Source organism: Lichenostomus cassidix, chromosome 9 (genome assembly GCF_008360975.1).
Source record: "Lichenostomus cassidix isolate B80296 chromosome 9, HeHo_3.0, whole genome shotgun sequence".
In the NCBI taxonomy this organism is placed as follows: domain Eukaryota; kingdom Metazoa; phylum Chordata; class Aves; order Passeriformes; family Meliphagidae; genus Lichenostomus; species Lichenostomus cassidix.
Window position 1 is genome coordinate 22,157,630 of NC_139490.1, and position 25,536 is coordinate 22,183,165.

The window sequence follows — 25,536 nt, forward strand, 5'->3', positions numbered from 1 at the left end:
GCAGGCGTTGGACAGCAGCCTGTGGGCTGGCTGCCCTTCAGCTGGAAATATTTTAAAGCCTTCCTGGTGCTGGAAAACCACACTTTGGGTTTTACTCAATGAAACAATCCTCTAATCCCGGCGGTGCGGTGCGGTGCGGTGCGGCAGGAGGAGGGTTGCTCTCCGCGCGGAGGCTGCAGCTCGGAGCGCGCAGCCCAGCCGCCCCGAGCCGCCCCGGCCCGTTACCCGCCCGCGGGTGGGGCTGCCCAATGGCGGCGCCGGGGCGGGGCGGGGCGGGGCCGGCTCGGGGCCGGTGCGCGCGCGGGCAGCGGCGGAACGGGCCCGGCCTGGAGGTGAGCACGGGGCGGTGGCTGCGGGGCGCGGGCCGGGGCCGGACGGGACCGAGCCGAAGCGAAGCGAAGCGAGGGCCGGGGCAGGGCGAGCGGGCGCGGGGCGGGAGCTGAGGGGGCCGGAGCGGCGCTGCCGGCGAGCGGCGCCTCAGGCCGGTGGCTCGGCCCGCCCCGCCCGCGCGGCCGGGCTGCCGCAGCTGCCGGGCGTTGCGGGCCCGGGCCGGGGCGCTCGCGTGGGAGCCTGGCCGGGAAAAGGAACGGGCTCTGCGGCCCGCGCTCGGCCAGCCCCGGGACGGGGGCTCCGGGAGCCGAAGTCTCGGGACCGCCTCCCCCGGGGGCTGCCGGGCCTGGGGAGCGGCTTTCCCGAGGGCTGCCGGGGGCTCAGGGAGCGCCTTCGCCGGGGGCTGCCGCCGGTCCGGCCTGGGCGGCTTCGCCACTGCGCTCTGGGGCTGGCAGTGTGTGAGCACCGCTCCCCGGCACACCCGTCCCCTGCATCCGCCTCCGTGCGGGGGACCCGCGCTGAGAGGGTCCTGCGTCGCCCTGCTGATCGCGCTGCTCGGTCAGGGAAGCGCTCCTGAAGCCCCGCTCACCTGGCAGGGACCGGCTGCGGACATTCCCCACCCTCCCCGCCCATCCAGCTCCTTCCAAGCCAGCGTTTGGCCGTGCAGCGCTGCAGCGGACAGCCATGAAACCCTTCGAGGCCGTGAGGAGGGTCGGTGGTCATACGGGAGCGTGAGCAGACATGCATAGGGTCGCAGGAGACATGTCTCTCCTCTCACAACAGGGCACTCGGGATCTTCATCCTTCTTCGTTGCGGTGGTTGGATTCCTAGTGCATCAGTGCCAGCTCAGTGTAGCGATGCTAATGGGTGGCTATGGCTTAGTGAGAAAGTTAAAAGAGGAAAGTTTGCTTCTGTTGGCTGAAGGGACCTGATACGAGAGTACTTCCTTGCTGCTCCGTGTGTAGGGATCCCTTCCTATGGAGGGCAGGGACCGCCCTGCTCACAGCGGGGAAACTGGCCTTACTTCAGATCTGCCTTCTGCATGGGTGAGGGATGGAGGGAGCATGGACCCTGTCACTGACCAAAAGACACCGTGCTCAGAGAAGCTCCTTTGAAAGCTGTTGGTATCATTCCTGGAAGTGTGCAAGGCCAGACTGAATGGGGCTTGGAGTAAACTGGTCTAGTGGAAGGTGTCCCAGCCCATGGCAAAGGTTTAGAGCAAGATGGGCTTTAAGGTCTCCTCAAACCCAAACCACTTTACGTTTCTATGATCTTGCATATCCTCAGGTATAAGCTGATTTTCCAGATTTGCTGGTAGCTAAAAAATAAGTTTATTCTCATAAATAAATTCCTTCTGAAAAATAAGTTTGTTCCATCCAAGTAGAAGATGAAACTCATTATGACTTAAAAGTTATTTCAAAAGGACAACAAAGTACCAGGAACAAAAAGTGAAAAAGCATTATATACAGCTACTTAAATTTTGTATATTTTGTTTTATTTGCTCCTTCACTTAGCGCTGAGAGCAACACTCCTTTTGTCACTGTGCTACAAGGAGCTGATTTAGCTTTGGTGCCTGCTCCCAGTTTGTAGGAAATTATCAAGATAAACACTAGATGCAAACAAGTTCAGGGAGAGGCACTGCAAGGAAGATTTTTTTTATTCTAGAACGCTAATATTGAGGTAATATTGCACCTTAATTTTGCATTGTTGAGACCTTGTGGCTCACCCATGGCAGGAGGTCTTGGTGCTTTGGGACGCTCTGCTCTGCCTGTAGAAAGTCTGTATTCTCAGAGCTTGCAGCCTGTCTCAGGCTTCACTAGTTCATTTTCCTTCCACTTTTGTATAGTCAGCCCCTTGAACTGAAATGTTTCCTGAACCATGACACTATGGTTTGTGTCGTGAAGTGTTGTATGTAGTCAGAGTGCATAAAACGCTATAGGTAATTCTAGTGGTGAAACGGGAAATAGAGTTTGGCTTGGTTAGCACTCCTTACACATTGGGTTTTGAAGGCAGTGGGAGCAGGCTAGGGCTATTGGGGGATTGTTAATAGCTGTGATGGCATTAGCAGAGTGCCTTGGGAGGGAATGAGATGTGGCATGGGGAGATGCTCCCAGCTGGCACAGCAGGCCCCTGCTCTTCTGGGGATCATGCTTGCTTCTGCACGTCGTGTGTTCTGCCTAGTGCTTGTCTGGCCTTTGAAATCTGAATATTGGCCGGTGTAAATATTTTTAGGAACATGTCATCAGTAGGACAGGAGGTCGAGCCTCACTGAGTTCACTTTTCCTGTTACCACCTGTGGGGAAGGAGTTTGACTTCTGCAGTTTGTGTTTGATATGGCTTTGGTCTCTCCTGGCTGGTGACCAAAACTAGAGAGTACCCAGGAGCTGCTCATTAGTCTGGCCTTGGGTGGCCTGCCTGCCTTGCCTTTGGGAAGCAGCTGGCTCCAGCTGGAGGGGAGGCTGCTGAGGCCTCTGCTGCAGGGCTGTTCCTTGTGCTGCCTCGGCTATTGCTGCTTGCATTTTTTTCCTTTTGAGTAACTGCAGTGGGTGTCTCTTCCAGGAGCTGTGTATTCAGAAGGGGATGAATGTGCTCCTGGAGCAATGATTTTAGGAGTGGATGGCTAATAAATAGCCTCATGAGGAGTATGACTGGGCAGCTTCAGTTGCTCATAGGCTCCTGAATAGCAAAAATCTGACCATGCCATTACATGATAAAGCTCACAGTATCAAGGAGGTACAGATTACATCAAGCTCTGGTTTCTCTTCAGATTAGCAGTTAGAGGTGTAACCTGGGCATCTATTTCTGCAGAATTTTGTTGTTAGGGTGGTTTTAAAATTTATGACCTAGAAGTTTTTCTCCTTGGCTGTATGGCCACAAAAACCAAGAAGTTCACCAAAGAATGTACAAAAAGCACCTAAAGTAAGAAGCTTTCTGATTATTTGTCACCCAAAGCTGGAAGATTGTGCACTGGGCAATGTGTGCCCGCTTTTATGGTTAAGCTCATCCTTCATGCTGGGTTCAGTTTTAGGTCCCTGGAGCATGTCCAGAGAAGGGCAGTTGAGCTGGGGAAGGGTCTGGAGAACAAATCAGAGGAGGCACAGATGGGGGGGCTCAGCCTGGAGAACAGGAGGCTCAGGAAGGACCTTGTTGCTCCCTGTAACTCCCTGTCAGGAGGGTGCAGCAAGGTGGGAATCAGGCTCTGCACCTAGAGAACAAGGGACAGGACAAGAAGAAATGGCCTCAAGTTGTGTCAGAGGATGTTTAGATTTGATATCAGGGAAAATTTCTTCACTGAACGGGTTGTCAGGCATTGGAACAGGCTTCCCAGGGCAGTGGTGAAGTCCCCATCCCTGTGGGTGGGGCTCTCGGGGACGTGGTTTAGTGGTGGTGTTGGCAGTGCTGGGTTAATGTTGGACTTGATGATGTCAGAGACCTTTTCCAGTCTTAATGATTCTGTGATTGTCACACTTTCTTGTTGCATGCTGTCAGTAGGGAGGCTGGTGGTGTCTCTGGTTGGTCTCAGCTGTGCTGCTCCGGCAGAGCTCTGCAGGGGCTCAGAGGACACACAAGCCTTGTGGTGGGTGTGATTACATGGGGAGGCATCTGTCTCCCCTCCTGGGATAAGTTTATCTCTACAGGGGTCTGCAAGTATAAAAATAAAACCTCCAAAATGTTAAAATGCACTGGGCTGCAAGCTAGGAAGATGATGTGTGAGAACTGAATGTAAAACCACCCCCAACTAATTTGTAAGGACATGTACGGCTGGCTTCATTCAAATCCTTGGAGCAGACTGCCTACCTACTCTCAGCACAGTGAGACAAAGAAGTGTTTTCATGAGCTGCCTCTTCTTTTCAGACAAAACACGTTTATTACAAAGCAATAACCTACCACTCCTTTGGATGTGAAGCCATGTTAAGGCTGTCCCACTGCAGTACCTACATATTTTGGATTGTTGAGACACAGTGTGGTGTTTGGGTAATTCACCCAAAAGCCCCAAGGAGCTATTCCTGCTGGGTGCCTTGCACCTTGCTGCCACATACTCAGTGCCAGCAGTGGGCATGGGGCAGAGGCTGTGGGGCATTCTGAGCGCACAGGCCTCACCTGCATGTAGACCCCACTGTGATTGATTTCCTGTGCAAATATCACCACTTCTCTGGTGGCATGGGAGAGCTGGGGAGAGCCATGTGGACTTTTTTCCCATGTCAGATTAAACATTTGCTCTGCACAACTGCTACGAAGCTGTGACAGCAAGACTCATGCTGTAGGAGTTGCCTACTTGAACTGTTGTAAGTCTCTGCAACTGAGATTTTTGCCCACTGATTTAATCTGAGTATAGCACAAGTTTGCTAGTGAGGTGAGGCACTGTTACCTTGTAGCAGTGCGTGATGAAGTCTCTGAGCTGCCAGCAGTTAAAGTTTTGCATGAGTCATCATTTTGGGGATGCAGGAAGTTAATTGTTATTGTTATCTCAGTGTGAGGTCAATGGGATGGTTGGGTATTGGTGAGAGGTACAGTTCTGCCTTACCCTTCACTGTCCCTAGTGCTCATGCTGCTGGTGATAGGGGGCTCATCAGCAGAAAACTCATCAGAAATTAAAATGTTCATGTTGGGAGGGTGGAAGGCAAAGGTTCGACTATTTTATTTCTTAGCCATGCTTCAGAATGGTTAAGTTTTCTTTACATTTTCTTCCCAACTGTTGGATTTTAGTCATTATAGTGTGGTTTGGGTTGGGAGGGACCCCAAAGCTCATCTTGTTCAAACCTCTCCTGTGGGCAGGGACACCTTCCACTAGACCAGGTTGCTCCAAGCCTTATCCAGAGTTTCATTAACCCTAGGGGGATAAAGAGTGTTAAGTAAGAATATTGTGAAAGTGCTTCAGTGGGTAGTATTTTCATACAGAATGTCCATGGAAAATCTTTCAGGCTGTAACCCTCTATTTTTTTCCATGTTTCTATAGACTCTGCTCACTGTTGGAAGATGGGAGAGATAGAAGGAACATACAGAGTTCTGCAGACGCCGGGCTCTCGTTTGGGGGCCCAGAAGACCTCAGGAGTGAGTACCTTGGAGCCAGGGCAGAACCTCTTGACTGCCATGGCATCATCGCCTGCCAAAGCCCACGAGCGCGACCTCCCCATCAAAATAAAGATGTTGGACAACACAGTGGAAGTACTTGAGATCGAGGTAAGAGAGATTTAAACCTGATTTCAAGTACACTGAGCCCCTGATGATGCATAACTCACAAGGATGTGCCTCTGCAGAGAGCTGGGACGTTTTAAGGCAATACCTGAATAAAGATTCCTGTTGGGATTTTACCTACTTACAAGTAGTGATATCAGTTGTATGGCTTGTTTTTTAAAATCTTGTAAGCATAACAGATGTTTTGCGTTTTCAACAGACTTTAAACACAAGCACATACTGTAAAGAGTCTTTATTTGTTGTTTGCTTTGGGGGAACACCAACTGTCTCCTGCCAAACTGTTCTTGCTTCCTGAGCCACATGCAGCTTTGACAATTTGGCAGCTGGGAGAGTGAAAGAGTTTTGCCTTAGTTATTGATTTATATTAATTATTTTAATAGTTTGTATCCTCTCCAAGTAAACTTGCTCCTATTTGAAAGTCTTTGCTTACACTTCAGGAGGGATACACCAAAGCAGTGTCAGTTCAGTGGTCCTGAAAATTTTTACTTAGAAGTATGCTTGGGGAAATCTGCCATAAGACATAGAAGCCATGCACAAATTAGGGAGATTCTGCGTTTAAACAATTTTTTTCTTCCAATTCTTGTTACATTTTCAGCATTAACCTCAGAGTTTAATTCTAGTTTGCCTGTTGCATAGACTCAAAAAATTTTCTTCAAATAGAGTGAAAAAGATGTCTGTGGAACTCTGAAGAAATAGTGAATTTGGGGATGTCTTCTACGGATTCTGTCCAGCTGTTCCAGTCTCAGACATGAAATCTGCTTTTTTTTTTTTTTTTTTTTTCTCAAGTGTGAGGTTATGCCTGCATCCTTTCACTTGACCACACAGTGTCTGGAAATGCAAACCCACCCATCCCTCATGTACTGTATAGAACACAAAAGTTTCTTTTTTTCTCTTTAAATTATGTTAGAATATTTTTTTAGAAAATCTGCTGACTTTGGTTCTTTTTGGAGGATAATTTTATTTATTTTTCCAAGTTGATGTAGATGGTGCTTTTGTATTTTGATTCAAAAAGCAACACTCCAAGCAACACTCCAACACCAAGCAACACTCTCAACTCTGTAATTTTGAAAGTCAGTGCAAGGCCAGGTTGGATGAGGCTTTCAGCTAGTTGTATTGTATATGTTTCCCATAATTAGGAGCTATCTTAGTTTTTTTACCTGAAAAGCTCTCTCTGATTATGGTACCCACAGAAACACCCGAATTTAGGCACTAGCATGCTGAGGCCATATTGTGCTGTTAATATTGAGATCAGCTGAAACTGAAAAACTTAGAACCTCATGCCTGGTGCTGTGAGTGGCTAGGAGAAGGGGTCAGCCTTGGGTCAGCTTCAGAGCATTGAGCACAAAAAGGTCCAGAGTCAGCAGCTGTGGCATTACAGTCCAGCTAACACTGCCTCCATTGCCTTTCAGTTTTGGCTAAATAAGGTAGCAAATGATAGCAAACAGGCATGAGGTATTAAACTGTGACCCTCTGCATCACTTCTTTGGTGAGCTGATGGGATAGCAGGAACTGTTGACTGCTGTTTGTAATGGCAAATGGGAATTTTTCACTTAGGATTGAGGGCAGGAATTAGGAAAAGGCAGTGACATTGCTGAATAGGTGGCACAGTTATTTTTCAAAAAGCAGTTAAAAGAAACTGGTGGCCAAGCAGCTGTCCTAGAGGATTGAAGGTTCAGATTGCAATGCCACTTGCCCACTTCTCTTTGCTTTTGCAGTTTTTGTCACTAGATGTGAAAACAAGATGTGCTGTTTTGGGGTTTGTGTTTGATTCAGGTCAGCAGTAGTTTGTCAGTGCAGTGGGACACAGGCCTTTCTCATGGGGTTTTGGCACTGCCTGCTCAGGGAGATGTAGCTGATGGCAGAAGGTTGTTTTGGGTTTTTTTTTTTTCCCAGTTTAAATGATTTTCTTTTTCTTCTGTCTGTAAGAACTATGGCGAATGACTTTTTTTCTGGGAAAAATGGTGTGTCAATGGAAGGACTGACTGGGTGTATGATCAGCTCCTGGAGTGACCCTTGCCTGGGCAGTATGATGAGGAACCTGGTACAGGAGCCCTTTTTATTGCCTCGCTGCCTAAAATGAGCCACAGTAGCATTTTTAACGAAATGGAGTAGTCACAGTAACAACTTAGTCCATGCAGCTTTACATTGTCATCCCCCCCTTTCTCCAAGATGTGTTTAAAACAGTAGCTTTTCTCCTGGAAGCAGTTGGTGGGTGCTCTCGTTGGTAGCCCTTCCCTATTACTTGATGTTTTAATTTGCCAAAGAGCAAGAAAAGAGACTGACAGAGTGATGTAATGTATGGAGACAGAGCAAAATGGGAAAGAACAGTCGTTTCTTTGTGTTATTGGTGTACCTGGAACAGTTTGCTAAAAGTTCCATATAGCTCCATTCTACCACTTTTTGTCTGAAGTCCACTGTCTCTGTCCTTTCTCTCCATCTATACCATAAGGTTTGATTTCTAACTAGAAATTTTATTAATCACTAAGAGGAATTATTCTTCAAAGTATGTTGTGCAGAGCCCTTCTCCAGGGAATCTGATTTGAATGTTAGGGCACGGAGAAATACTCAATGTTTTCCAGAGTTTAAAAAAACTGAAAATGGACTATTTATGGTTTCTCCTTTCCCTTCCAAAACAGAAGAGAGAATGAAACATATCCATTCACAGCTAGGCTGCAGTATTCATTATTTTCATGAGTTTTGTTTTCCCTTTTTACAGCTAGCTTGTTTAGTCAGCTCAAATCTTGCATGTGCCATGTCATGGGGTACCTGGCCTCTTCTCTCCAAACTAAGTCTGTCCAAAGGGTGGTTTCGCAAACTGTGAGATGAATGATTGGAGAATTCAATTTAGTTCAGACTGTGGGCACACTTCAAAGTAATTAGGGTTTTACAATAGAAGTTCTGCCAGCTTTCCAGATTTTCTGAAGAGATTAAACTTGGAGGCTTTTGATCAGTGCAAAAATGTGGCAGGCTCTTAAACAGAAGGGTCTGGGCTGGGTTGAATTCACCAAAATGACATTTAATGAAATTGCTGCTGTAATATGATGTTTAATATTTGGTCTGTGTGTTGTTCCTTATGTAGGAAATTCGTGTCACTTAGGGAATTCTTTTACATGAATTATGCTCTGTGCTATGAGGAAGTGCCCCAGAGAAAGTAGTTTATATTACTATTCTTCAGATTTACCAGATTGTTTGGGGAAACCTTGGTGCTTCTTCAATGGCATGTACTTCCTCTTCTTCTGCTTGGATGTCAAATGAAATTTGGGAGTGAAAAATACTTCTATATTTTATTATAGGGTCTGCCTACCTCCACTGTAAGGGAAGATTTAAACTGGAATTTTTTTTTCTTTTGTGTTAATCTTTGTTTGGTTGTTTTGAGAACAGAAGTCTGTTCTTTCTTATTTTTTTTATGTAATGAAGTGATGATGTTCTGCATCCCTGCAGTGCTGTGTGAGGTGTACCTCTCCCTCTGACACCTGTAGACTCCTGGCAGGGAGATGCTGCACTCCACTGCTGTTCTTGAGAACAGGCTAGTGAGATAAAGTTACACTTTAATTCCTCCCTTTATTTTCTTATTAAGCATTATCTTCTCACTGTTCAGGTCTACTTTGATGTCTACTGGTGTACCCTGCAAAACTATGATATTACTACAAAACTGAAGTGCCCTATTCTATACTAAGCTGAAAATGGGTATTTGATGAGTACTCTGATAGTGATAGTGTCTTTGCTGGGCACTTCCTTGGCTTATTTAAATTTATAAATTGCATTATTAAAAGTGCAAAGCTACTCTCCACCCTTATGTTTAGAATGGAGTAAAATAGCTCTGGTTATTCTGGTTTCTGTGCAGTTTGCAGTTAGCTGTGATTACAAAGGTGCCGTGAAAGTGACTTTCCCTTGGATGCCCTGAAATCAGGAGCTGGGCTGGGACTGCAGATGGAATGGGATGGCAGAGGAAGCAATCTGACTGCAATATACTTCCCATGGTTTGGAGAGAGTGTTTCCTGCTTGTGCACATGGCAAAATGCTGCTCTCAGTAGCAGTGTATTGGTAGCGTTAGTGCCCCCAAGAACTTTGGTGGATATGATGCAGAAATGATGCAACTTTTCACTGTGGTTATTGAGCAGTTTTAAATAAGAAGTATGTGTATGTTAAAAGCTGGGATCGTGTTGTGGGCACTGAAAAGCACTTGCTGTGTACTGTGAGGAGCCTGGGGTGCATTGCCGGTGGGACAGGCAGCCCAGTCGCAGCTCTGGGCTCTGGCACTGCCTGCCCTCCTGCCTCTGCCTTATTCCCCCTGCACCTGCTTAGGCCTTCCTTTCATGAAGGCTTTTCCCCTCGGTGCTGTGAAAGTATTAAGAGCTTAAATATGTGAGGAGTCGAGGGACAGTCTGCTGCTGAATCCTATTAAGTGCTGTGCTGGAGGAATCGAGGTGCTGTTGGTCAGCTCAGTGTTTTTCTTCACTAGCCAGGAAGAAATAGTCAAAATTCCAGAAAGAATCATAGCCAGATGTTTGTCATTGCTTCGGTTTGAGTCTCCTAAATATGGCAAATAAGCTGCCTTAGGACTTATTTTTATCTGACCTCAGAAGAGAAAGTTAGTAATTCACTATTTTAAATTTGCAATTATTATAGGGTTTAAAAAGAAGGTAACTAAAGCTTTGCATTTTGTGTACTGTTTGAATCCACTATATATTTTTTAGGCCTGTTATTTTGTGTTTGGAAGCTTGACTTTTTTGATGCTGTGTCGGAATGTGGTATTGGGTGGGGAAAGGTGAAACCACAGCCATTTTATTGACAGACATTTAGAGTGTGTGTTGTTCATTCGAGTGTTTTTTTGGGGTTTTTTTTGTTTTTTAGGGAAGATGTAAACTTAAATTGTATAATAAGCCAAATTTATTACAGTTCTCTTGATATTAGTTGTCATATTATGCGTAAAGAAAATGGAGCTTTACTGCAGTAAAGGAAAAACAGTCTGAATATTCCTGTACAAAAAGTTGATTATGTGCACAGGTCTTAAAACACAGAAACCCTTTGGGAAAATGGTGATCAAGTGTTATCACAGTCCTTGAAATATTAATGCAGTGGATTGAATTTGTAACAGTTTGTATAGCTGGGCAGGTGTTCACTTCTGTTTTCATAATCTAGTAACGTAGGATAATGAAGATCAGCTGAAATCAGTCTCATGCCATTCAACCAAAATGGCTGTAGGAAATGCTGTATTCCACAATAAACCCCAAAACCAGGAAGTCCACTGGAAACCTTTTAAACCTTTTTTGGGTGTGGGCGACATTCAAGGTTGTGCCCACAGATGGGTAATTCTGTAGAATATATGGAGCCTGAAAGGGAAAAATACCCCAAACCAAACCAAATCAAGGATCAACCCACAGGCAGCTAAAGACAGCTACAGACGGTCAGTGTGCTGAGAGGCAGATCAGAGAAGTTTTAGGTTTGTGCCTACTGAAAAAAGGGACTTGGAGTTGAGCAAGGATGGTGTGTTGCGGTACTTGCAGGTCTCAGAGCAGCACTTGGGGATGTGCATTTAGCTAAACAGGGTTGCAAAAGCACGTCTGTGTGTCAGCCCTTTCTCCTTGCAACCAAATTCATGTCTGGAAAGGGCAGCATTGCCCACTTGGGCAAGAGAGAGACTGTACACATTGAATATTTCAAAAGCTGTGCTATGGTGACAGTGCCTAGTGTGAGAGATTTACTATTCTCATGCCTTAAGAAATTATAGCTTTAATTCTTCATGTATCTGTAGCCTTGATGTAGTTCTGGGCTTCATATGAAACGCTAAAACTTCTGTTCCCAACACCTTTAGCCAAAACAATTCCTCTGAATGGAAATCTAAGGACATGTTCATTGCCCTAGAGCCCCAAAACACGTAAATAACAGTGAATTGGAGGGGAGCAAGCCTGGGATGGTTGACATCATCACCTAAGGGTGTGATTGGAGAATTAAGGCCCAATATGCTAATATGATAGAACTTATAAAAGGTGGAGAGCATGTGACCTGGTGTCCATTTTTGGGTGTAGCCTCATGATGGGGCTTTGTTTACCCTGGATGTACCTAAAGGCCTTTAATGAATTTGTCTGCTTTTTACTCTCCTAACTTTGTCTTTGCCTCTTATTTCAGGTAGACTGTTTTAGGCATCAGTTCAAGGCTGGAGTGTTGGGTATGGGAGGGGGGTAGGCCCCTCTCTCTGACAGAACAGTCATTCACTAATAAAAACAAGAATTAGAAAAGGGAAAAAAGCCAAAAAGGCTTTGTAGAGACTCTGTTAGAGCTGTCTGACGTGGCTGAAATCGTGAAGAAGTGTTGCTGTGCCCTCAGCCCACTTCCCAGGCAGGTAAACTGAAGCCAGTGGTGTAGGAAGGACTTCTGCTGGGAAGGGGAGGTTAGAAAAGCTTGGCTTTATCTAATCTGGCCTGTAGGTATTTATTAACCCATCAGCATGTTATCAAACCTCTGCTCAAAGTACAGTGGGGAGTGATGTTAGGACAGCTGGTGCAGTTTGAGTTTTGCACAAAGCAAAAGGGAGTTTTGGCCTTTTCTGTAAAAATACCTGATTTGTATTTATCTTTTGTGTAAAGAGTCTGTCATAAATGTCTTCTTGATGTTTTAAATTATTTCCTGTGGGCAGATTTCCTCAAAGCAGTGTGTCAGCCTGGAGTAGCCCAACACCTCGCAGGGGAAGTACAGTACCTGGGTGCTGTAACTTCTCCCCCAGGAGAGAAGGCTGAGAGAGCTGGGATTGTGCAGCCTGGAGAAGGAAAAGCTCTGGGGAGACCTTATTGCTGTTTTTGAACACCTGAAGGGGCTCCAAAAGAGCTGGAGAGGGAGTTTGGGCCAGGCCATGGAGTGGAGAACAAGGGGGAATGGCTTCCCAATGCCAGAGAGCAGGGTTGGATGGGATATTGGGAAGAAATTGTTCCGTGTGAGGGTGGTGAGGCCCTGGTACAATTGCCCAGAGAAGCTGTGGCTGCCCCTGGATCCCTGGAAGTGTCCAAGGCCAGCTGGGGACAGGGCTTGGAGAAACCTGGGCTAGTGGAAGGTGTCCCTGCCCATGGCAGGGTGTGGAATGACATGGTCTTTAAGGTCCCTTCCAACCCAAACCATTCCGGAATTCTAGGAAAGCCCAAATCCAATCTGGTGAATGTGGGTGTGGATGATGGTTTTGAGGCAAAAGCATAATTATTGGAGAAAGACTTGCAATTGTAGTGAGACTTTTTTTTTATGAACACAGGAAAACAAAGTATTTTCTGTGTTTAAAATTACTTTAAAAGATAGTTTTATTTTTATGCGTATACACACATATGAAATGAAGCTGTGCAAGATCCCAGAAGCATTTACAGTCTAAATGTGTGTGGAGTGGCCAGGCCCATCTGAGGGAATGGGTGTAGAAAAGTTCAGGGGTTCATGCAAGTGTGTAGGGGCTTGTAGCAAAGTTCAAGGGGGAAAAATTGAGGTCAGTCTCCTGACTTCTAGTTCCTTCTCTTTATTAGCTTGTGTGAACAAAGTAGGTGCCTAGACTTTCTATTATGAACCTGAATTTGAGATCAGCTACCCCAAAGCAGCGCCTCTCTGTGATACTGTCACTGCTGTCACCTGAATGTTTAATTTTTAACAAGCAGAAACTCTGGTGCCAGATCATCCAGCAGTACCTGTGAAACTCTGCCCAAGGATGTGGCCCACAGTGTTAATTTGTGTGACTTCCTTCTTCCACAGATAGTCTAGAGCACTGCATGAAGCAGATGTTTTGCGGGTTCATGTCTGTATTTACCTCTCCAGGTAATGAAAACAGCTGAAAATTCTTGCTTGATGCCCAGTGTGTGGCTTTTCCATGTTGCTCTTGATACACTTGGACACCATGTGTGGACTGAGTGTGCTCAGCCGTGTTGTGGCTTGGTTTTTCTCTGAGCACGGTGTGTTTTAGTCCAAGTAGTCCAGGTATTTCAGCATATTTCATTTCTAAAACTTGGAACCATTTTTTGTCTATATTTGGTATCTACCTAAGTATACATTTCCCAATCTCATTCACATAATTCCCTCCCTCTTGGGGATCTTTTCCCATGTCAACCAATTGTTGTTTTCCTACTTGCAGGCATCCAGCAAGTCTAGCCACTCTGGAAAAGCATGTTTGTTGGGTAGAGCTGGTTCATTTGGCAGTGATGTGCTTTGACACTGCTTTAAATGATCGTAATTTTAAAGCTAGCCTTAATTAAATGAGCCAGAGGCTTCCATTTCTAGAATAATTTGTCTGGCTTGTGGATTCTTCTTTAAAAAACCCTGACAATCCCACATCAAAACCAACCACTGAAATCTTAGGACAAAAAAGAAAAAATCATGGGGAGGGAGTATTAAAGTTTTAAAATAGTAAATTCATACCAGCAGCCAGGGCAGAAAGTTGGATGAAGTTTGCAAAACTCACATGTGTGCTAGGTTGGCTCCTCTAGGTCTTCACCCAGTTCTGGAAGAATTGAGGATTGGCAGGTGGGACTGGAGGTGGTCAGGACCTTGTACGAGTCATGTCTCCAGCTGGGCATCCTGTGCTCTCTAAATCTGTTAAATGCTCTGTTAAGTGCACACTATTCTTGGTGTGGTCTTAGTAAAGTAAACTGTAGTTGGGACCTGTCAGTATAGAAAAGTGAATAAAAGAAATTTATTTCAAATACTGTTTTCTTCACAAAGAGTTAAAAGAAAAATGGAGAGAATTAAAGTTTAAAGTTATTGCTAAATGTTCAGATGATAAAAAAAAATAGTATTTAAGCAATTTGGCTGAGCACATGAAAACAGTGACAGAATTGTTACCTGGGGCCTGTTTTTGTGGGGAAGCAGGGAGTGTTTTCATTGGAGTTACTATTTCCAATTAAAATTGAAGAAACTAGTAAATTACTAAAAGGAAAGGCAGTTGTTTCTTGCTTTTCCAGTCTGCCGATTAAATACTAGATATGGAACCATAAGGTTGTCTTGTTTTAGCCATGAAAGCACAGAGTTAATGACTGGTAGTGCCTTCCCTCTTATATTATTTCCTTCTTTCTAATAAAGATTCTAATGTCCACCCTGTATTCAGAAATGCAGTTTTTGTTTATATGTGGCATTAATGATGGCTATTAACAGGGAGTTTTGTGGGTGTTTTTTCTGTCTCACGCTTCATTTGGACAGAGATCTAACAGATTACAGAAGGGTTGGAGATAAACAGAGCTATAAACTCACCGAAATGTTTTCATATTTTTGATTAAGAAAGGAAATAACAAGTCTATGTTTAGCTGCAAATTGTCTTTTTTTTTTTTTAATTTGCCAAAAAATGAAAAATCACTTTTTCATTAGGAAGACTTCTGAAGTGTCCTAAAGAAGAAAAAGCAGTAAAAACCCATGACTGGTGAAGGGAGCTTTATTTAAATCAGTTCAGTTTGCTTTGGCCATTTGCAGGGCACTCCATGTTGGCTCTGTGTTGGGTGCTTGTCAGTGATGGTGTCAAATCTAAACTGCCTCTCATGCACATCCACTATTTGCTGGAGGATTTGGTCTTCTGACAGTTGCAGATTTTTGTGACATAAAAATCCAAAGTGTTTGCTGCTGCTAGGATCCAGTGGCTCCCCTGACTCTGGCTGCACAAGAGTTTCCATTCTATACCTCATCTTTATAACTGCTTTTTCCAAACTCTTGACTTTTGGACTGATTTTCCCTTCCAGTTTATCTGCTGCCAAAAGTGGATTTCTTTTTTGGAAAGTTGGAACAAGGGCAGCTTGCCAGTTTTGGAAGATGAGAATACTACTCCTTATGAAAATACTGGGGCTTTTGGTTTTTAAATTAAAATACGAGGAAGCAGGAAGTTAAGATGTTCTGGAAGACAAGTTTGGGAGCTAGAGAGGAAGAATCGATATTGGTAATATTGAGCTATGGTCTACTGAATATCCTAGGCTATGAGTTTGTTTTTCTCTCTTCCTAAACTCAGAAGTTATGGCAGAGGGGGGATCTGCCATGTAGGTTGTGCTATTTGAGAAAATAGCAAATAACACTTGGTTTGATTCTCCCGCTCTACTGTGCTCTGGTGAGACTTCATGTGCAGAGCTGTCTCCACCTCTGGGATCCCCAGCTTCTGGAAGACATGGAGCTGCTGGGGTGAGTCTGGAGGAGGGACAGAGATATTCTGAGGGCTGCTCTGGAGCCAGACTGGCAGAGCTGGGGGTGTTCACCTGGAGGAGAGATGGCTCCAAGGAGACCTCAGAGCCCTTCCAGTGTCTAAAGGACCTCCAGGAGAGCTGGAAAGGGACTTGGGACAAGGGATGGAGTGACAGGATAAGGGGGAGTGGATAGATGGGATATTGGGAAGGAATTGTTCCCTGTGAGGGTGGGGAGGCCCTGGCACAGGGTGCCCAGAGAAGCTGTGGCTGCCCCTGGATCCCTGGAAATATCCAAGGCCGGGTTGGACAGGACTTGGAGCAATCTGGTGTAGTGGAAGGTGTCCCTGCCATGGCAGGGAGTGGAATGAGATGAACTTAAAGGTCCCTTCACATCCAGACTGTCCTGTGATTATATGATTCTATTAAAAAAACCCAAAAAACTGTTGTTATGACTTTTAAAATTATTTTTAATTTACTTGTCTGTCCTAAGCATTCCTAACATTAAATATGTTTATTTTTCTGGTAAAGTAAAAAATACAGATATCTCCTTCAGAGAAGAAGCTTCCACTGGAAATGCTTGTTCCTGTTTGATGCTGTCTTAGCACAGGGTGGGGTCTGAAGATGTAGCTTCTCTTTCCACACAGGGCTCTCCATGCCATTACTGCCTGTCAGGGTACCCTGCTGGCACTTGCACAGCTCTGAGGGAACGTTTAGACTTTCATCTCACTATACAAATCAATTTGAAATAAATCTATTCTACTGATCAGTCTTCTAGTGATGACTTGTTAAAATTATCTACAGTACAGTTAGAGCTGGGTCACTGGGGAAAGCTGTTGTTAGCTGCCTATTTAGGTTTTTTACCCTCTTTTTTCTTCTTTTGTTTTATGCGAAATAATCCAATAATATCAGTCGTCATTGTCTTGGCAGAAAATAAAGAGTAATTGAGAAGTTTGGAATGGAAAGTATGCCATGTTGTGAATTTGTATTGAAAGCAGGACCTTTATGAAATGCATTCATGCAGCTACTTGCCCTGATGTCAAAATTACAGTAATTAAGGAATTAGTTAAAATATTTTGCTTTGTGATGCTTTTATGCAAATTAAACAATGACACAGAGCTGCCCACTATGTCACTTTCATTTTTGCCCACTTCAAAATGTTCAGCTCTTTGGAAAGGGTGATTATAAATGTTATAAACAACTTGAGGAACTAAATAGTTCTAAGAGGAGTTTTCCCAAAGAACTTGCGGCATAATAATAAAGGATTGTGTTCTGGCTCAAGCTTTTGAACCCCATTTTTATTTTAAAATAAAATTAATACTGTTCTTTCAAAGTGTGACATTTCTCCTTTGAAGGATGCAAAACGATACTGAACTTAAACTGGGGATTTTCTTAACTTGTCATTGTAAATGACACCCAAAATTACAGTTGGTAGCCCAAGCAAAATTATTTTACACTTTTAACATTTGGACGGCACCTTTATAGTTTAATCAGTTGCCAAGTGCTTCCAGCTCCAGCCATCTTAATTTCTTCACCTCCAGTTTCTCTTCAAGGAGCATGGACTTGACAGAGGAAGGAGAGAAGTGTCAGGGATATGTGCCACAGGGGCTCTTATTTTGGAGAGATGAAGGCAGCTAAACTGTCTTCAGGCACAGAACTCGATGGAGCCACAGACACATGACTCAGTTTAAAGGAAAGAAACCTCTGTATTATAATCTGATCAGGATAATTTTAATGCCTGTATGTGTCTAGCCTTGCTGCACACAGATTTCTTGTTCAGCACAGCACACAGTTGGGCTGTAAAACTTGTTTGATTGTTAGCAGGTGTCTTTCATGAGTTAATCCAAGTGTATCAGTTCTAACAGAAGGTGGCTGGATCCAGAAGTGCTTTTTGTGTCACAAATGAGAAATGAGAGATCTGGTTCATAGGACACCTCCTGTTCAGAAGCTTCTATATGTTTGTAGATCTGTCCATGGAAAGGCAAGTGGCATGTCCCATCTTCTGCACATGAGGCTGGTGAGGGTATTGCACAGATATTGCTGGCTGAAAACTGTTCCCTTCTTAGATCTGTGGGGCCTGAGAGAAGGAGATATACAGTAACAGATGTGTGTGTATGTGCCTTAAAAAAAAGGGGCCCTGCTATGTTTTAGGATATTTTCTTCTGTTACTATTTGAGGATTTATTCACAAGTCCATAGGAAGAAATGTGTTTCAAATGGAGTTAAAAAACCTAACATCCAAAGTCCATTTCTGCAGGCAAATGTATGGCAGTCTGTAACCTGCCTGGGAAACATGCCTGGAGACAGCAAAGAATGTCATTTACTGGAGATGTGGCTTGCCTTACCTGTATAATTCTTTATTTCATTGTCACTGCTCAAAAAACCCGTATCTGTGGAATCTTCTGCAAGCACAGATTTTGGCTAAAAGATTCAACCATAGGTCTGCTACAGTCACACAGTGAGAGATGCTGAGAGCAAGGTGGGTAATTGAACCAGCAGCCCCAAGTGTAGCTGGTTTGGGTGTGCTGTGGAAGTTTCCTGTTTTCTCCTATGTTGCTGTAGCTGCTTTCTGCCCATGTTTGTGGTTTTGCCCCTAACTTGACTTGTCAGAAAGGGTTAGTGAGTGGGTTTCCTGAGGCAGGGATTCATTGAAAGCATTCCCCAGTAGCGTGGTGTTTGGAGAGGAGGTTTGGTTGGGTTCCCGCTGTCCGCAGGCATTTCCAGCCTGGTTGGTGCAAAGGCTGCGGGTGGCCCTGGGGTTCCTGGTGTGGAAAGCAGCGAGGGGTCTCTGTGGAGCAGGGATTTGGCAGTTCCTGCTCCCTGTGCTGCAGCTGGGGCAGATCACACCGCCCAGCTACACAAACAAACGTGTGGGTTTATTGAAGGATCTGCAAATAGCCTGCAGCTGGTCTCCTCAGGTCTTGTGCTGACCCTGCTGTGAGCAGGAGACTGGATGTAGGTGACCTCCGGTGGCTCCTTCCAACTTCAGTTCCTCTGGTTCTGGGAAGGATTTTTATATGGAGTTGTGCCTGTATGTTAGATATTTGTGTGTTACAGTGACAAGAATAATGTGAAAAATCTTTGTGATATTTTTCTCCAGTTTGTAAAGATGCCATTTATTTTTAAATTTGCTGTAACCTTATTCTTGTTTGTTCTTATTAATCTCACTGTAACTTTTTCTATTACTTCCTCAGTCAAAATGTTACGGCCAGACATTATTGACAGAAGTTTACAAGCATCTGAATTTGATTGAGTCAGACTACTTTGGAATCGAGTTCCAGAATATCCAGTCATATTGGGTGCGTACAGTTCCCTGACAAATCTGGTGTAATAAAAAGGTTGGGTGAATGCAGTTTCTTGAGTGACAAAATTTCTCAGTCTGCTGGAGTTGCCTGTAGTCTCCTGTTGGGATTATCTCCTGGATTCTTGTAAATCTGTTTCACTCACCAGAATGACAAGAACTATTAAAGCAGAAGGGAGGAATCAGATTCTGCTTCTTGTTAAATCTCAGTTGTACAAAGCAGTTAAATAGCTGCTGATGTTCCCACTTGCAGGGACAGAAATAAAATCCTTCTTTCCTCTGAAAGGGGAAACATGAACTCAAAGTGTTCTCTGTGGAGCACTTTTAAAATCATATTATGGTGTGTAATCTTGGTAGTGTTCATATTTATCCTCAGTTAATTCAGTCTTCTGTTAATTTTCCTGAAGAGCCGTTATGAACCTCTCTCTAAAACCTCAGCAGGCGTGCAGGCCTGCATGCTTTTTAAATCATTGATCTAGATCAATGCAGACACCTTTAAGCCTCCTAGTCACTTTATCCTGTACCTTGCAAAGAGGACAATGTGGCTTCTAAACTAGAAAATGTTCCCCCAACTTTCTTTTAATTTTGGTTTGGTGTTTTAAAAATTTTTTAAATACTTTTTTTAGCCTTAGGACTCTCATGCCGAAAATATGACTGAGAACATAGGGAATGCTAATGGCACTAATCCATACTGCTCTTGAGCTGAGGAAATACAGTAAAGTTTGTTTAGTTTCAATTTCTTGTGCATGGTGTCCAAACCCTTTCTGCTGCTAATATGGTTCCTAAAATCCTCAGCTGTCTCTCAAACAGAGCAGTAACTAGTAAGGATCAAACATAGTTGTCTTGTAACAATTTTCTGTTTGGAAAAGTGGGGAAAAAAAAAAGGTTGAGCTTCCAGAATATTTTGCATTACTTTTATGCAAAAGAGGATGTTCCTTTTACTAGGACAACAATAGTCTTTCTTTTAAAATGGGCTTATTAAAAGAGAAAAAATGGTGGGAAGTCAATTTTATATTGAGTAAAAACTCTTAAGTAGGTAGGTAAGAGTGCTGGAAAAAGCATGGAAGGGGAAAAAATGTTGGACTTTTTCATGTTCTGCAGACTTTCTGTAATTCTGCAGCCTGGCTCCTGTCAGACTGTGGGTTTTGGCATGACTCCTGCCCTCTTGGCAGTGGGGCTCTGCTTTTGCTGACTTGGCTCCTCTTCTGTCCAGATGAGCTTTAAGCACAGATCAGTGGTTTTTCTATTGATGCATGAGAAATGTCAATTCAAACAGATACGTACACTTTTTGTAAAGCAAAGGAATTACTGCATTGAGGAAGAAATGCTACTCATAAATTACTGCTTAATTTGAATTTACTTTTGATGTTTTCTTATTATATTCAGTAAGAATGTCAGTTTGTAAATCTTTTCTCTTCAATTTCAGATTTGGCTGGAACCTATGAAACCTGTTATTAAACAAGTACGGAGTAAGTAGTTTTAAAAAAGGAAGTTTTCCTTAATTTGCATCTTCTTTATGTGGGTTGCTTTCACAATTACTACTTGATTTACTGGTTATGCTTCCCTGCAAATTACACATGGTAGGGGTGATAGTGGTTCCTGCTGGGACATGCCAACCTGACATTTTAATAGTCAGTGTGTGGTGGGTGGAATGGAAACTTACTGCAGATAGGGTTCTTTCTCTGATAAATATCTGGGTAGGTTGGGTCAGCTGGTGTTATGTCGAAGTGAAATATAACACTTGCTGTGTTAGCTTTTGGAAGTTGTGTTTTCACACCGTGGGAAGAAAAAGGAACATTTTGGCTGATTCCCATGTCAGCTCTTTCCACGTGCTCAGGAGCAGCTTCCCTGGAAGAGCAGAGGTGGGGATCTCCCACCTGCATGGTGGCTGCAATGTCAGAGCCTCTGCTTCAGCTGGGAAATGTGATTGTGCTGCCTGGCCAGGAGGATCTCCAATAGCAATGCTCCCTTGTCTTTAAACCACCTAAAAAGTGTTAATGTGACAGGCACTCTAAAGGCCAAAAATAGCTGAAGAAAGCAAGATGCTGGTTGGTTCCTCAGATGTTGAAGGACTAGATCCAACTTTTTGTTTTTTCCCTTTAGAATGGAGTTAAGCTGTTTGTCTTCTGGTTCTGATTGTAGAGGCTTTGTGGAAGAGCAAGATCAGGAGGGTGTGGTGGATTCCTGCTCCTTTCCAGATCTTGATTGAAATATGTTGAAAATGAGTACTGGGAAGTAGCTTTTAGTAGCTCTTCTGTCTAAAACTGATTGCCAGAAAATATGAAGTAATCAATTCTAGCTAATTTTTTAACTTTAAGGTCATGATTTTGACTTTTGTCAACATTGTTTTTTAAGCAGAAGAGCCAAATAATCTATAAAACAAGGCTCCCTTAGGAGAGTACAGAATATTTTCACTCTTATTTTTCCTGCCAGAAAGATGTTGGGAGTGCCATCTTTTTATGTGCTCCTGGCTGGAAGGAATTATGTGCTAGTCAAAAGATCTGGTGGACTGTAGGTCTGCAGTACTGCCTGGTTACTCCTTCTGTATACTCTTCTATACTGCATAAATTGTGGAAACTTGACCTTAGACCACATATTGTTCCCTGATGATACAAATACTGTTCTAAAATGGTCTAAAAGAATGGGGATGTCCTAAGATTTTTGGCTGCTTTGTGATCTACCACCCATGTTGTGTTGCCAGTGAAACTGAAAGATTTATTTAATATTTTTTTTTTAATATTCATCTCTAAGAGATGCCAGTCAGTTGTCTGGCAGATGTTCACGTTCTGAAATCACTTTTAAATTGATTGAAATATCCTATTTTCTGTATATTGGGGGTTTTGTTTGGTTGTTTTTTTTTTCTTTAGAATTTAATGGTTTTGAAGTTAACCTTTTAACTTCTAGGCCAGCAGCAGGGGAACACAGATGTTATGGGCTTTAAGGTGATCTTGCTCAAACTTGTTGGTTGATGTTGCTGGTGATTGCTGTGTACCTGGAGATACGCATTTCTGAGTCTTTGACATCCCCTCTAAAAACAAAAGTTCTTGATTTACTCCCAGTTTTTTCTTTTCGTCACTTGGTATGTCTCTAGAACTGTAGAATCCGTAGTCTCTGCCAGGAGAGAGTCTCTGTGTCGTTATAGGATGTTATTTCCAGCCTCCTTTCATTTCTAGATACGACACTGTAATTAGGATGTGGATTTTAGGTTTTTTTTGGTTCACCAAAGCTTTGGTGACTGTGGGATTGGAGGCCAAGAGCTGCTCTTGTCACAGCTGTGCTAGTCTGCAAGTTCTCCCATCTACTTGTCAAAAAGCAAAGTTTGTTATTCTGTCATTAGCAAACAAGAGGGTGAGTGAAGGAATGTTTGGCTTATAGGAATCGGGTATTTCAGACAGAAGAAATCAGTGTACTTTGGAGCTGATGGGGTTAAGTGGGACTTTGTCAAGCTTTAAGAGATCTTGGGGCTTAAAATAAATTAAAGCAGGCTGGCTTGTGCTCCAACAAATTTGGTTTATTTTTAATTTGGCTAAGTTTACTTTGAAACAGCAGTGGCAGGGGGAGTTCTGGGGGGCTGTGCTTGGCTCTGGCCCAGAGGGTGCCTGTGCACATCAGGTGGAGCTCAGGCTGGCCAGTGCTCTGCCTGCCTGTGGAATACTTGGCCTCGTTTCCTTTAAGGCAGTAAAAACAATGGGAAAATAGTGGTGCCCAATCCTGGCATGGTGAGTGACTGTTGTATCCTGTAGTAATTATTTCAGAAATCCAAGTGGAACAGGGATTGTGGTTCTGCAGGCTGAGTTGTGATGCTGGAACTGTTAATTCAGAGCATTATGGACTGTTCCAAATAGTGACCAAGGGTTCTCCTTAATTGTGAAAATTAAATTAGTTTTCTTCTGTTGTTGAGATGGACAAGAACTGTTGAGAATGGTAGGGAATGAGTATTACCAGGCATGCTGGCAGCAGGCTACAAACACCCTTTTATCTGCATGGGGAGCCAGCTGAGTCTGCTGGCGCCATCCTGATGGTGGTGGTGTGTGTTGGGAGCCTGTGGGATGTATGTCCCTTCTGCTCCCTCTCCCGGGGTCACCTGTGATGGTCTTTTATGGAGCCAAGTAGTTGCTTTGGGATATTACAGATTTCATGTTGCATGAAACTCTTTTTCAAGCATTCAGCCTGCAGACTTTGTCAGTGGTATCCAAGTCCCTTTGGAAAGCAGCTGCTGCTTCTCCCCTGACATGGACAATCTGTTCCAGAGCCTAGTGTGGATAGCTGGGAATTGAAATCTGGCTAGACTTTCTTTGTGTTGTTTCTCTGCCTGTTGGCAAACAGAATATGCATGTGTTTATGAAGAACTCAAGTTTTTTTTGTGAAATGACCAACTTTTCTTCTAGGACCAAAGACTACAATGCTTCGTCTGGCTGTAAAGTTTTTCCCTCCAGACCCGGGTCAGCTGCAAGAGGAATATACTAGGTAAAGTATTTTTAGAAGTATTGGACTTGTATTACCTACTGCATTAATAGAGTAGGAAGGCAGCACAGCTGCTTCTAAGCAAAACTGAGATGGAAGATGAGTGCAAGAGCACTTACAGTGAATGTTACAGTTTCAGCAGACATGTGTTGGCAGATGAATGTTATCAGAAAAAATACTTTTTGAAACAGAAAACAACTCATGTTAGGGCTTGCCAGCATCACGGTGACAAAGGAGTCAGAATATACAGAAAATACTAATGTTTATAAACAGAGAGTATTAAAAAAAATACAAAATAATCAGTACATATTTTAATAAGTGATTTAAACTTCAGAAGCCCACACTTTACTGTTCACATTTTTCACCATGCTCATCATGGGTAATTTTTGCTGATTGCTAATTCATCTGTGGTCAGTTAAGCAGCCCTATCCACCTGCTATCACCTGGGGACCTGGTTTGAAGTCTGTGCCTCTAACAAGGACATTACCCAGGATGTTAGTGTTTGAAGAGCTCATTTGGTGCTTTTTGCAGTTTCACTACTTTTAATTGGAATTCCTTTTAGAGAGGTTCCTTATTATCCTTCAGATGTATTTAAGAACAAACCATGATAATTGTTGCATGATAAAAAGCATGATAATTGTTGTGATTATCTCTTGTAAGGAGAAGTACTATCTAAATATTCCTTTTGCATCAAGTTTTCTTATGTTATCTGCTGTTTCATATAGGAAATTCCTTAGGAATACAGTTTTTTAGAGCAGGAACTTTATTTTTCCTATTTATTGAGTATTACTGGTGGAATTTTGGTCTGTGCCTAGAGCATCTGGGTAGTCAATGATGTTGTTAATGATAATGAATTCTTAATTGTCATCAGACATGCGGAAAACAGAGCAGACTTTTTGAGAAGCCTTTAATACATATTAACAGTACTTTAAAATTTAAAAAAAACCTTATAATTCAAAATGTATAACTTTTATTATCTTTCTGCTTCAGGAGTAAAGTTTTAAAATAAATTCTTATTTAAAAAATATTGTTGCTATCTCTCAGGGTCTAATTCAGTTAATAAAAAGGATCAGTCTGGCAGTTTGAAGGTTTATAGTAGTGAGTTGTTGCCTGGTTTCTGGAGTTCTTGCTGCATTTTCTTCCAAGTAAAAGGAACAGCATACAAAACTGCTAAACAGAAATGATTCCACTGTAGCTACTGAATGGGAAATATTTTAGTTGAAGTAATGTAGCACTATAAGAAAAGGAAATTGAACTTCTGTCTTTGTAGGCTGCTAATACAGTTACAGAAAATACAACTGCTGAGTAGTTTAGTTGAGTGCTAACAGAAATGCTTATCAGTTTTCCTAACAAACTACTGGAATTGGTGATGTTCTTCCATCTTTTTTCTAATGGGTAAGATCACTTGAAGTGTTCTTTAAGTTTCTTTCTGGCTAAAAATGACAGCTGTTACTGCCCAGAATCCTGCTTAAAACATGGTTTTCCTCCTGCTTCTTTGTGAGTCCTTTTGTGCTGACAAATTGCACTAGACTAGTCACAGGTTATATGGTTTGATTTGACACATCTTGGTGGTCAGGCTGTTGTGCTACTGTTTGGAGAGCGGAAGAATCAGGAGGTGCTGCTTTTCTAACCTTCTGCTCAACTGTTCTGTTGCCCTTTCATGTGTCAGGATGGTCTGTGTAACTCCAGCCCTTGTACCTCTCCTTCAGGTACCTGTTTGCTTTGCAAATCAAGAGGGACCTGGCGGAGGAGCGCCTGACCTGCAGTGACAACACAGCTGCCCTGCTGGTCTCCCACCTCCTGCAGTGTGAGTATCCCAGCTGGGCTGACACTGCCAGAGCTAGCCCACGAGAAATTGCACACAGAAGCTTTTGGGAGCTAAAAGTAGTCTCTCTCACTGTATTTTCTTCTCCACACGCTGTAAATATGTTGATTTTCGACCCTGGGATGGTCATCAGGGCTGGCATGGGGAGAAGCAGCTGGTGCTTATGTGTGAGGTAATTTTGGCTTCATGGGGGTTGTACAGAACCAGCCCTTTGCTGTCTGTTTCCCTGGCTCTGCAAGCTGTATTACCAGCACTTCACATCTTCCAGGCAGCTCTTTCCACCTTTCTCTGTGCTCCTCTGGC

General features: G+C 43.4%; 1 protein-coding gene across 9 annotated transcripts in view; it reads left to right on the forward strand.

Moving 5' to 3' along the window:
- The first annotated feature begins 238 nt into the window (after positions 1-238).
- The window catches only part of FARP2 (FERM, ARH/RhoGEF and pleckstrin domain protein 2), a 65,940-nt gene continuing 40,642 nt past the window's right edge, over positions 239-25,536 (forward strand). For 7 of the 9 annotated variants that reach the window (XR_014854134.1, XR_014854135.1, XM_085069846.1 and 4 more), the window contains exons 1-6: positions 239-332; positions 5,288-5,511; positions 18,838-18,942; positions 20,371-20,413; positions 23,333-23,411; positions 25,118-25,215. Coding sequence is in view for 7 of the 9 variants with exons in the window: in XM_085069846.1 (XP_084925972.1) it covers positions 5,308-5,511; positions 18,838-18,942; positions 20,371-20,413; positions 23,333-23,411; positions 25,118-25,215 (529 nt within the window). In the remaining 2 variants the exon portion in view is untranslated. Of the gene's footprint in view, positions 333-480; positions 743-763; positions 789-5,287; positions 5,512-18,837; positions 18,943-20,370; positions 20,414-23,332; positions 23,412-25,117; positions 25,216-25,536 lie in introns of those variants that run through there. The other 2 variants (XM_085069847.1, XM_085069848.1) reach the window with 2 other exon arrangements.